We start from the raw sequence: 14260 nt of genomic DNA on the forward strand, positions 1-14260 counted from the left end.
AACATAGTTGCTGGTTGAATTCAGTGACCTGATCTGCAAATCTTCTTCAAATTTGATGTCAATCAGATGAAAAGTGAGGATTTCAGAAATTTGAAAAAGTTGCTGACCTTTGGCCTATGATGACTTCTTGACCTAAAATAAATAAACAGGATTCTGTCGGACCACCAACTCCACCGTTTGGTGGTTTTATGGTGATCGGTTTAAAATTGTGACCTGTAGGCAATTAAAGGTGACAAATGGAAATGATCAACATACTTGTCAAAAAAAAAAATCTTTGCAAAATCATCACAGACCAGACCAACCAATATAGATTGTACTTGCAAATGTTAAATTTCGCGAAGTAATGTCTCATCTTTGGGGAAAAATAAACATACTCAGAGACGAATATACTAGTGAATCTAAGATTTTGCAGGTAATAATTCAATTATGAAGAATATTCGTTGAAGTGGGACGTATTGACAATGGAAGGGATAAAGAATGAACACATTTGATGTTTGCTTTTGTGGTAGCAATTCAATCGATACCTGTGAGATTATTCAAGATTGCTGAGCAATTCAGCTCTTGTTTTTTAAAACTAAATGCACACATTAAAACAAAAACTATTGCTTTTTCATGGTGAAAAACCATGATTTTATGCACTTATATCAAACTATTAAAGAAAAACCCAAACTTTCTTCTGCAGGGTGAGTCATAAGTCCCAGGACACGGTTTTAGCTACTTATACAATATTTGTTTACACCATCTATTTATAGTTTTCTTTTTGTTTCAAATAATACAAGTAATACAGGTGTTCCTAAAAGACCTGAACAATATATTTAGTACCACAAATGATATGACGATACTCGAGTTTAGATGATACAGAAACTCAAAGTTTTCTTTATTTTCAGGTCTGGTGGTTTTATGTTAAAGAAAATGGTGACTCCACAAGAGAAAGCTCAGTGCGTCGAATGGATCATCGAGATGAGATCTGACATGCAAGTTCAGTGTAATTTCCTTATATGGTATGGAAGGAATCCGTTATCACAGACCAGTATCAGAGAGTGGTACAGGAGGTTTGAGGAGACTGGAAATTGTCAGAAACAGAAAAGTACCGATTGACCAAGCACAAGTGCAGTAGATGTTGAACAATGCGTGAATCATTTCAACAAAGTCCCAGAAAATCAATCTGATGTGCATCCAGAGAACTGGGACTACCAACCATCTCTGTACACAGGATTTTGCATGAAAGACTGAAGCTTTATGCCTTTAAGGTGCAGATTCTGCAGGAACTCAAAGCAAATGATGGATCCAAACATGAGCTGTTTGCTTTGGAAATGCTCAGTTGAAAAGAGCATTACAAAGATTACCTGAAAAAGGTCATGTTCACAGCCTTAGCTTGCTTTCATGTATTGGGGAAGGTCAACTGGCACGATGTGAGTATCTGGGGCTCTGAAAAGCCCCACATGGTCATTGAACACATACGCCAGTCCAACAGTCAATGTGTGGTGTGGCCTTCCCCGTAACCGTTTGGTGGGTCCCTTTTTCTATGCAGAGAATACAGTGACCACAACAATTTACATGAACATGTTGAAGGATCCACCTCCCCACAGATTGTAGACCTGCAACTCGAGATCATTTTTCAACAGGCCGGCACTCCCCTTCATTGGGACTTAGCCGTTCAAGCCGTCCTGAATGAAAAATATCCAGGTTGCTGGATTGGCCGAGACGGACCAACCGCCTGGCCCCCACAATCATCAAACATAACTCCCCTTGATTTTTTTCATGGGACTTTGTCAATAATGTTGTCTGCAACACTAACGTGGCAAACCTGCATGATCTTCCTTCTCGAATCACAGGTGCATGTGCAGTGGTGGATGCAAACATGCCGAGCCGAACATGGCAAGAACTCGTGTACCGCCTTGATGTCCTGCACACAACAAACGGAGCTCACATTGAAGTGTATTGATGGTGTCAACAAAACTTTATGAGTTACTGTATCATATAAACTAAAGGGTGTCCTTGTATCATTTGTGGTTCTCAATCTATAAACGACCAAAGTTGTTGTCCGGGTCTTTTTGGAACACCCGATTTCAGACACCAGTCCATTTACAGTTGAATAGAGGCTGGTAGCAGTGGTGTCCGTGAAATGTATCGCACCACGGTGTGTGGTACCACACCATGGAAAGAGAAACACAAACAAGATGATGAAACAGGTGCAAGCAGACTTTGAGGAGCGTTTTGGAAAGCCAACACCATCAAAGTTAAGTCCTCATCTTTGGGGAAAAATGGCCACTGTAAATGGACTGGTGTCTGCCGTCTTGGTTTCATGTATTACTTGTAAAATCTGAAAGAAAGAAATAACCCAGTATAAATGGATGGTATAAACAAATCTTTTATAAGCAGCTAAAACCTTGTCCTTGGACTTATGACTCACCCTCTATATAAAAGTGAATGAGACGATGTTTGTTTTTGTTTGTTTGTGATCCAACTCTGAGGTCCCAAGGTGAATCGCAACGAAACTTTACAGGATCACTTTTTTATTTTAACGATGATACACCTTACTAAAGGCCCAGTCACACCTTGACGTTTTAGCCAGCGATGGCAATGTATTAAAATGTATGTAAAACGCTGGCTTACGTTGAACTTTTGATGTTTTTTTTTTAAAGATTCGGACGTATTCATAACGACTTGGTCTTATGTATAACGCATTAGTAACGGACACAGAACGTTTCGTTGTGTTATACATAACTTATACCAACGAATGCTGAACCTGTTGTCGGCCTACACAACCGATGCCCAACGATAGTCTAACTTAGGCATAGCGCGTTGCACGCATCGCCGACGATGTCGTGACGTAGCCTATTAAAAGGTTGACGCACAACGATTCGAATCATAACTGCCGTAGAAATGGAAGTGGCAACATCGCAGTCACACCTTGGCGATCTTGCCAGCGTATGCCGACCTAAGAAAAATGTGTCTAAAACGTTGGGGCACGTCAAATACGGTATGAGTAAGTTTGGTATACGTGAGTAGAACGCTAAAGTACGCTATCATACGTCGTAGTAAGTAGAGTACGTCAAGAAATTTTAAACATGTTCAAAATTTTACGACGTACTTGGCGTATGACACACGTTCCGCATGCGATGGGGATAAGTTGTACACACGATATGCGGACGCTTACACACGTCCACAAAGGCTACTTATAAGCTACTCATAAGTCGAAACACGTCGCGGTAATGTCTTTTTTACGCGAAACTTATTTCTAACTTATGTTTGACGTGCTTTGAACCAATTCTTTACGTAGTCCCAACACACATTGACGTATGTAGACGTATTCCAATGATGTCTTCCGGTCGACAAAAAAATAAATGAACGTGTTTCTAACTTACAACTGCCATATAAAGACGTGTTCCCAGCGGTTTTGGGAATTGGTATATAAAAATGCTGCTCATAAAAGGGGAACCCAACAGTGTTTTCGAGTCCTTTTTGAGTCGATGTCCATGTCAGCAGTAACAGTATCAGTATCAGTATTAGTATTAGTATTAGTAGTAGTTTGTTCATGTTGGCAGTAGAATGGTGAGTGTGAGGGGGAGGGTTTGGGTTATGATGGATCCTCCTTGCGTCCGCGTGTCCACGGGTAGGAGACATCTTTGCACCATTGTTCGAAGTTCTTCGCGGCTAATTTTTTATGGGGCTTTTTCAACAATGAGCTATGGCTTGTTTTTACGATTTAGGTCTATTAATAACGGGTTGGACAAATGCACAATGAACTAATAATGTGCATAGAGCGCTTCGATAACTTATAGATACGGTATACCAACGAATAATTATCGTGTAGCCGGCGTTCACAAACTATGCCCAACGATAGCCTAACTTATCCATATCGTGCGGCAGTTTATCTTTTTCCGGTGATGTGGGGTTTGCTATTCATAGGCTGCCACTCAACGATTTAAATGGCTGCATCTCCACTATTGAAAGTAGACGCTTGCACTCAACAATTGGATTTTTTTTTTACACTCAACGACTTTTAAACGGTACCACTCAGCTATTTTCATTGTTTACAATGAACGATTTAAATTGCTGTCACTCGCCTTTGTTTTTTGACGCTGGCGCTCGGAAATTTTAATCATTTCTATTGAACGTACTAAATCGCTCAAACTCGACTATTTTAAATAGACGCTGCCGATGGACAATTGGAATCATAGCCAAGCGAGACATCGAAGTGTGAACATCCTCGTCATGCCGAAGAAAAGTTTGAAGAATGCTGCAAGTAAGTGTCCTGGCCGTGGCCGTGGACGCTGACGCAAGGACGATCCATTATACCGACGTCTTTCAGCCTATGAGTAACTTAAAAGTAACGTCTGTCGACGTGTGGCAACGATCGCGTAACGTGCCAACAACACGTTAATCATCGGTTAGAAATAAGTTTCGGGTACGCTAAACATTACCTCGGCGTGTCTCAACTTATGATTAACTTACAAGTAGCATGTGTTGACGTCTGTCAACGATCGCAGACCGTGCATACAACTTGTGGCCAGTGTAGCGGAACGTGTGAGTCATACACCGGCATACGTCGTGAAATTTCAAGCATGAAAAAAATTTGAGGACAACCAAAAAGTACAACGTTTAAAGCCAGCGTACAACGACGTATGGCAGTGTTTTTCAGCGCGCTCTCAATGTTATCAAAACTTACCCATAACGTATTCAACGTGTGCCAGCGTTTTAGAAAACATTTTCAAAAATCGGCATACGTTGGCTAAAACGTCAAGGTGTGACTGGGCCTTAAGGGTTTTAAACAGTCATTTTCTCACAATTCAGAACTTATAAGCACATGAGCCACCACCTATCACCATCTTCGAGGGTAGATCCATTTGTACTGCACAGTGCATAATAAAAAAGTCCAAATGTTTTTGGATTTCAACCTGGATACTGATAAAATTGGTGAGATAGTGAGCTATGATCATCAACAGTGGAATCAGATGTGAAAAAAGAGCTGTTAATTCGGACTTTACAATAATCAGTAAGATTGGCGAAGGAGTCACGTGATCCCTCAAATGTGCAAATCACTAATTATTCACAAAACCGAACATAATAGAACACAATGTATGCGTCGATTGAAAGGTAAATGTACTGCTCATCGAACGACATAACTCTCAAGGATGAAAGAAGACTTTGTAGAAAAAAAGGATAACACCACCTTAGCTAATATCTCCAAATATACACCCTCTGGAAATTTCAAAGCAAGCGATTTTAATCCGTATACCAAAAACAGTAATTATTTAGAGAGTACATTCCGATTGTCTGAAAATAAAACATTTCGAATATCTCAATGAAGTCGTGATGATCTCAGCTGATTGGGACCATGGACATAAATATATATATATATATATATATATATATATATATATATATATATATATATATATATATATATATATACATATACGAGGTGTGTTCAAAAAGTATCCAAACTTAATTTTTCGTGCGTAAACAAATGAAGCTAGGGAGGCCTGGTTTGGTGCACGAATGTAGGCGATGCTAATTTGTATGCGTGAATATTTCCCACCTGCAGAAGCTGTCAGTCGCCGACAGACCGCCGATGAGTGAGGAAGTGTAAATGAGCGCCGTTGGATTTTCGTTTTTGAACAGAAGGATTTTGCATGAAAGACTGAGGCTTTATGTCATTAAGGTGCAGATTCTGCAGGAACTCAAATATACATTTATATATCTGTCAGCTCAGTACAAGGATCATGCTACTCGTAGATTAAAAGGTTTAACTCCATTTCAATGTCCCTCCTTAATAAGCTGTAAGAAATTGACTGTGTTGCAAAACATTATACAAAAAATATAAAAAATTGTAACCGTCATTCCCTCTCCTCATTGCAATGTAATTTTCCAATACTGTATGATCAATATTTTTAGATCCTCATGGAGGATCTCTAAGTTTTACTCACGTTGTTGTTCTTCATCTTCTTCTTGTGGAATTTTTTGTTTCACAGCCTTCATTTTTCATCGAAACTTCCTGAAACTTGGCATATATATGTAAAAATACCCTGCACAGAGAGTTACTATCTCCGATTTTGAAAATTCCTCCGAGAAAAAAAGTTATGACGTCAAAATATCTCTGCTAATGGAAATCGCCAAAAAAATTATCTCCAAAACTAGGCAAGCTTTTTGAATTCTGTTTGCGGGAATCGAGCAGGGCTTTAGCAGAGATGAATTACCGCACATATGATACATCACTAAGACGTCATATCAATTTTATGACGTCATTCCCATTTTTTGACATTTTTTGTTTCACAACCCAGAGTTTTCATCGGATCTTAATGAAACTTGCCACGTATATGCAGAAAGCCCACGCGCAGGCAGTAACCATCTCAGATTTTGGAAATTCTTCCGAGAAAAAAAGTTGACGTCATAATATCGCCGCTAATGGAAATCGCCCAAACCATTATCTCCGAAACTAGGCAAGCTGTTTGAATTTTGTTTGTGGGAATCAAGCTGGGCATTAGCACAGATAATTTATCGCATACCTGATACATCACAATGACGTCATATTTGTTTTTATGACGTCATCATTAAGAGGACGAGGATCTTAGCTCATTTGAGCTTGTTTTTATCCTGATCTTCTTTATTAATTAGTATATAGTTTACTATGTCTTAGTATATATTATATACAGTAAATATCTATATGCAGTAAATATATATATATATATATATATATATATATATATATATATATATATACATACATACATATGTATACAGTAAATATATATATACATACATATGTATACAGTAAATATATATATATATACAGTAAATATATATATACAGTAAATATATATATATATATATATATATATATATATATATATATATATATATATATATGTGTGACCGTTTTTACAGCCATTTTTCCCTGCTGTGCAGGGGTTTGGCTTTTTGTGAGGCAATGTTTTATGGCCGGATGCCCTTCCTGACGCCAACCCTGGTCGCCTCTTACGACACACAGGGATATGGTACACCTATTCTAACCGGGGCATACACCGGGACCAGTACACTGGCACTCATTTCGCCGACCTCGGAAGGATGACAGGCTGAGTCAACCCCCTGGTGTTAATTCAGCAGCCAACGGGGCTTGAACTCAGGACCCTGGGATCCCAAGCCGCCACCCTAACCACTAAGCCAACACCAGACATGTATATATATATATATATATATATATATATATATATATATATATATATATATATATATATATATATATATATACATATGTATACAGTAAATATATATATGTATATATATATGTATATATATATATATATATATATATATATATATATATATATATATATATATATATATATATATATATATATATATATATATATATTTACTGCATATATATATTTACTATATACATATGTATATATGTGTATATACACATACATACTGTATGTCTATGTATGTATTTACATACATACAGTATATCTATGTATGTATATACATACAGTATATCTATGTATGTATATACATACAGTATATCTATGTATGTATATACATACAGTATATATATATATATATATATATATATATATATATATATATATATATATATATATATATATATATATATATATATATATATATATATATATATATATATATATATATACATATATATATATATATATATATACATATATATCTGTCAGCTGATTACATGGATCATGCTACTCGTAGTTTTAAAGGTTTAACTCCATTTCAATATCCCTCCTTTGTAAGGTGTAATATAAGTGACCGTGTTGCAAAACATTAGACAAAAAATAACAAAATTAAAAATTTGCAATCTTCATTCCCTCTTCTCAATGCAATGTAATTTTACAATACCGTTTAATCAATATTGCTTTATCCTGATTTTCTTTATTAATTCATAGCTTTTAAGATCTTAACCTTTGCTTTTAATTCAATGAGCTTCGTGCGACAGGATATTTACATATAGATGATCGTATGTTGGATATCCCCCAAAGTTGTGTAACAGGATCCAGCTGATATAAGACGGATGTGTGGCAGGACTGCCCCTCCTCATGCAGAGGACCATTGCTCGGACAATCGTTCTGCAGCAAATTATCGGAAAAGGTCGTTTTGGGGAAGTGTGGCGTGGGCAATGGCATGGTGAGGATGTCGCCGTAAAGATCTTCTCATCACATGAGGAGCGATCATGGTTCCGTGAGGCAGAGATCTATCAGACTGTGATGCTACGCCATGAAAACATTCTTGGCTTCATTGCTGCAGATAACATGGGTATGTACCTTTCGATTTGAAATATATGTTGGTGTAAATTCACCATTGAATTTTTAGATCCTCATGGAGGATCTCTAAGTCTTATTCACGTTGTTGTTCTTGTAGACTTTTTTGTTTCACAGCCTACAGTTTTCATCAAAACTTCCTGAAACTTGGTGTATATATGTAGAAATACCCTGCGCAGACAGTAACGATCTACGAATTTGAAAATTCCTCCTAGAAAAAAAAGTTATGACGTCAAAATATCTCCGCAAATGGAAATCGCCTAAAAATTATCTCTGAAACAAGGCAAGCTTTTTGAATTCTGTTTGCGGGAATCGAACAGGCATTGGCAGAGATGGATTACCGCACATATGATACATCACTATGACGTCATATCAATTTTTATGACGTCATTCCTATTTTTTGACTTTTTTTGTTTTTTGTTTCATTTGTTTCACAGCCTACAGTTTTCATCGAAACTTCCTGAAACTTGGCATATACATGTAAAAATACCCTGCGCAGACAGTAACCATCTCCGATTTTGAAAATTCCTCATAGAAAAAAAGTTATGACGTCAAAATATCTCCGCTAATGGAAATCGCCAAAAAAAATTATCTCAAACTAGGCAAGCTTTTTGAATTCTGTTTGTGGGAATCGAACAGGGCATTAGCAGAGATGAATTACCGCACAAATGATACATCACTATGACGTCATATCAATTTTTATGACATCATTAATATTTTTTGACATTTTTTGTTTCACAACCCAGAGTTTTCATCGGATCTTCGTGAAACTTGCCATGTATATGCAGAAAGCCCACGCGCAGGCAGTAACCATCTTCGATTTTGGAAATTCTTCCTAGAAAAAAAGTTGACGTCATAATATCGCCGCTAATGGAAATCGCCTATACCATTATCTCCGAAACTAGGCAAGCTGTTTGAATTTTGTTTGTGGGAATCAAGCCGGGCATTAGCACAGAGAATTTATCGCAAGCCTAATACATCACAATGACGTCATATTCGTTTTATGACGTCATCATTAAGAGGACATGGATCTTAGCTCATTCGAGCTTGTTTAAGAGGTAATGTGTTCTATGGTCAGGTTGCGTTTCTAGCAGATGCAAAATGTCAACAATGTAATTGCAAACTATAACTCACAGACCAAATGAACACTGAGAACTGTAAATTATAACTTTACAAAGCAAAACGTAAATGGTAGAGACAATTGCACATTGTTAACTGCATGTACGGTACATAGCATGTCACGGAGTTGGCCTAAGTTTATGCTAATAAGACTTTCCGATGAGCTTGGATATACATGTAAAGATCATAATTGGGCTTAAGGACTTGTGAACTTAGATCAGTCGTAAGACTAAGTAGAACACTCATTGTTACTCCACCAAAACATGTACCATACAATATACCATGATAGGATAAGGAGGAAGGAAAGCAACACATGATATTTGATCAGGGCAATCGATACGATTCCATGTAAATTGGTCATGCATTATGGAATCAGAAAAATAGAGACTTGACACCTGAACCACAGTCACACACAGGTAGTTGAAGTCTGTTGTTTAAAAGGCCTTGAGTCATTTAAATGTAACTTTCAAAGCATTAAATGTTTTGTGTCTGTGGGATGAACAATGTCTCCAGACTCTTCATATAACAGCACATGGTACACATCGGCATGTGCTCAGCTATCGTGACCACCCACAGAGCACACACAATCAGGCGACCATGCCTGAGAATTTGGAAACCACACTTCAAGTAATGGAGCCGGTTGTGACCCTGATTCTGAAGGGTTGGAGTAAACAGGCCATTTAACCAAATACTAATAAAACAGGACTAGTGTCACAATATTTGCGAAGAAAAAAACTCACTCTTTAGTTACAATTACTGTTTTATGACCGTGAGCACATGAAGCAAAGTGGGGTTCAGCAATTGGTTCATATCCATTGTCTGTCTGTTTGTCTGTCTTATCAGTTTATGATCGATGAACAACTTATTTAAATTGATTATTTTATTTTGAACAAGAATCGGAACATGAATAGGAAGACCAGTCTGTCGTTTTACCGTACCTTGGCACAGAGTTTGCCCAACCACACATGCACAGAAAGGAGTGAGATAATAATTTTCCTCTGTCTGCCTGCCTGGCAGTGAAACAAAATTGAAAATCATTCCAAACAGAAAACTTACTGTTTATAAGGATGTTATAAAGGACACAAACAACAGGCATGAAGAACTAATGTAGTGTTAGATAAGGTAATATGTTAAAGGCATTGGGAAAAATGGCAGGAAACCCAGAATTTATTTCGTTATATACCTATAAACCTTTTTAATCCTTGATTTAAATTGAATTATATTGGAGTGTATACGCCGATTTACACCGATGCTGGATGGATTGGCCGAACTGGCTTTTTACTCCCTCAGACTGTGTTCAATCAATGGCAGCGTTTGCACACATGGGAACTTAGGAGAGAAACAAGGCTCTTACTTAGCTCTCTTAAAACCAACGGGGTTATTTCCAAAACCAAACCAGGGGAAAATTGACCCAGCAAAGGAATATGATGTCGATTGGGATAAGGAAAAAAGGGGGAACACGGAACCAATAATAAATAATTTAAAACAATGAGAGATAAAACTTATGGTGCCACACACCAGATTAAATCACAGACAGGAAGAGGAACAAAAACTAGGGGGCTTATCGCGGGGTGGGGTTGGGGGGGAGGGGTATGGTGGTGCTGAAGAAGCCACATACACGCAAGATGAACACGTGATGAGGACATGGTGATGACCACGAAGGAGGCAGCAGGGAGATGAACAGGCACAGGGCAGAGGCAGGCAGGCAGGACGATCTCCTCAGAGAAAACTCTCCTCACTGTCCACAATCATTCTCCCAGAGTCAGGCTCTCCTCAGACCTCGCTCAGACCTCGATCTCCTCAGACAAGCGAACCCATGTGATCCAGGCTCCTCCCCTCGCTCTCTGGACAACACTCAGTGCCTTCCGGCATCCATAGCTCTGCCCCTGATGGTCTGAAGCTCCGCCCCTGATAGTCCATAACTCTACCCCCTGGATGTGTCCATAGCTCCGCTCCCCTCTCTATTGCCTGGAAGTCACTTTGCCACCCGGTCCCACCTGGTGGGACATTACAAGGGGTTATACATACAATTTCCTCAACCTTAATCCCTAATTAATTATTTCATCCATCCATTGGAACCATACTCTGTACAGAGCGTTGGTGCTGCCTAAGTAGTCTCCTCGGCTACTGGGCACAATCCTGGACGGGTCGCCACTCCAACACTGGATACCAGCAAGCTGGCACTCATTTTGCCGACCTTGGAAGGATGACAGGCGGAGTCAACCCCACCGGGAATTAATTCAATAGCTGAGTGGGATTTTAACTCAGGATCATAGAATCCCAAGCCCTCCACCCTAACCATGAAGCCAAAACCAGGCATTAATTGATTATTACCATGCACCATCCCCTGTATGGTGCACATTCATACAAGACAATTCTTAAGCTCTGATTCCCTACTTATTACGTTGAGAGGGGCAAGCTACTCGTACGTGGATCATGCTACTGTATACATTTCTGTCTGTTGTTAGGTAATATATACGGACCCCCCCTCACAACAACAATATCTTGTCGGACCCCGTTATTCACTGATTCGCTATTTGCGGACCTTGTGTATCAGTGGGTCATAAAGTGTAACCTATTTCAACATTCGCTTTTTTTTTTTAAGTTTTAAAAAAATATTTATTTATTTATTTAACACCTCAGGACTGGTCTCCTATGTCCACCTGGAAAAAAAAGGTACAAAATAGATCCCCTTAACTGCAGCCAAATTAGCTTTCTTCCATTCATCAGCAAAGTCATGGAATCCATCATCACAGTTAACATAAAATTATTTCTTTTCTCCAACAAGCCTCATCTCAGATCATCAATTCGGATTCAGACCTAGTCACTCAACCGTGGATATGCTGCTTCTACTCTCCCAACAATCATGGAGGCCCTCAATATCAGACATGAGATCAAGGCCGTTTCTCTGGACATATCTCGATCTTGTTTTTCAGTCTGGCATCCTGCCTTGCTCTCCAAGCTGTTTGCATATGGAATCCAAAGCCAACTCGACCATTGGATTACTGACTTCCTCGCCTCTTGTAGTCAATGTGTGGCTCTCACCGGAACCCTTTTATCTCCTGTCCCTATGGAGTACCCTCAAGGCAGTGTTCTAGGCCCCATATTATTCCTAATCTTAATTAATATGCCTGGTATTGGCTGAATGGTGAGGGTGGCGGGCTTTCGATCCGAGGGTCCTGAGTTAAAATTCCACTCAGCTGTTGAATTAATACCAGGTGGGGTTAACTCAGCCTGTTATCCTTCCGCGGTTGGTGAAATGAGTGCCAGCATGCTGGTATACTTTGTCGGAGTGGCGACCCATCCAGGATTGTGCCCAATAGCCAAGGAGACTGCTTAAGCAGCACCAACGCTCTGCACAGAGTATACCCAGGTCAAAAAACCAGTAAAGACCAGTAGCTTACTGGTCAACTGGTACCAGTTGAAAACCAGTAGCCAACTGGTACCAGTAAAGCCAGTTGGTTTCTTATTGGTTTTAATATGGAAATTGGAATAGAGTGATATATTACCAGTTGAAATACATGTATTTAACTAACTGGTATCAACTGGGACCAGTACATTGTAACTGGTATCAACTGGGAGACCAGTACATTGCAACTGGTATCAACTGGGACCAGTACATTGCAACTGGTATCAATTGGAACCAGTAAGACTTTAACTGGTACAAATATGAGCTACTGGTTTTTTCAACTGGGAAATTGGAATTCTGACTGAATTTAACTGGTACCAGTTGAAACCAATAGAGACCAGTTAAAGACCAATTAGAACCAATAGAGACCAGTTGAAAATGTGTACTGGTTTTAACTGGTTTTTCGACCTGGGTAGTCACAATCTCCTCCACCTCCTCTTCATTAATGATCTCTGACTCTGGAAAAATATTCTTTAATTCTTTGCTGATGACTCCACTCTCTGCTGTGAAATCTCTCATCCTTCTGATAGACAAGTAGCCTCTTCCCTCTCCTCAGACATTGACAAAATCACAAATTGGTCAAACACAATTTTGCTTGTGTATCCATTTTGTCCACCCTTTGTGTTCTCCCTTATCCCTCATCGTTACCTGCGTCCTTCAGTTGTCTGTCTCCCTCTACTTCATTTGTTATGTTATGTCCTGATTTGTTGTCATCACTCTTCCACGAGCCGAGATCATGTTAAAAAAAAAAAAAATTTTAAATGCCCCGACTGACATTCTCCAGAGCCTGATATTCACCATATTTTTTCAGGAACGCATCCCCCATGAATAGTGGGGACCGACAATACTTGAAGACGAGAACACAAATCACCTTCATAGCAAACGCAGTGATCTTCATACTTAACGCGTGCACATGAGAGAATAGGAAACAACAACAACAACAACAACAACAACAACAACACAATACCTTGGCAATTTGGAATCCGTGTCGTTGGCTATGACCCTTTTGCCTCCGTTTTTTTTGTTTGCTTCTGTTTTTTTTGTTTCCGGTTTTTGTCATGGGGAATGATGCATGCCGGGAGATAAAGGCATCGTCGGAGACATGAAAGACCCAAATAATATGGAATAGGCAAAGCCTAGAAGCTAACGTAGAATTCTTCTTACATTCGCTTCTTAAGTATTAAACCGTCTTTTTGCAATGAAAAAATAAATATTACCTTAACATTACCTTCACAACAACTACACCGCCGAGAACAGGATCTCATCTGCAAAAATAAATATTACCTCAACATAACCTTCACAACAACAACTACACCGCCGAGAACAGGATCTCATCTGAAAAAAAAATATATTACCTCAGCATTACCTTCACAACAACAACGACACTGCCTAGAACAGGATCTCATGTGAAGAAAAAAAAATCCTCAACATTACCTTC

The 14260-nt window shown here is 38.9% G+C and overlaps 1 protein-coding gene across 3 annotated transcripts in view; it reads left to right on the plus strand.

Moving 5' to 3' along the window:
* LOC147028327 (TGF-beta receptor type-1-like) overlaps positions 1-14260 on the plus strand; it is a 122110-nt gene that overhangs the window by 61008 nt on the left and 46842 nt on the right. For 2 of the 3 annotated variants that reach the window (XM_085878625.1, XM_085878622.1), the window contains exon 4: positions 8059-8289. The exons of the other annotated variant lie outside the window; for it this stretch is intronic. In XM_085878625.1, the coding sequence (XP_085734751.1) occupies positions 8059-8289 (231 nt within the window). The remainder of the gene's footprint in view (positions 1-8058; positions 8290-14260) is intronic. 3 annotated transcript variants of the gene reach the window in all.

This window comes from Eptatretus burgeri, chromosome 4 (assembly GCF_056783735.1).
Source record: "Eptatretus burgeri isolate ZD-2024b chromosome 4, Ebu_testis_v1, whole genome shotgun sequence".
Taxonomy (NCBI): domain Eukaryota; kingdom Metazoa; phylum Chordata; class Myxini; order Myxiniformes; family Myxinidae; genus Eptatretus; species Eptatretus burgeri.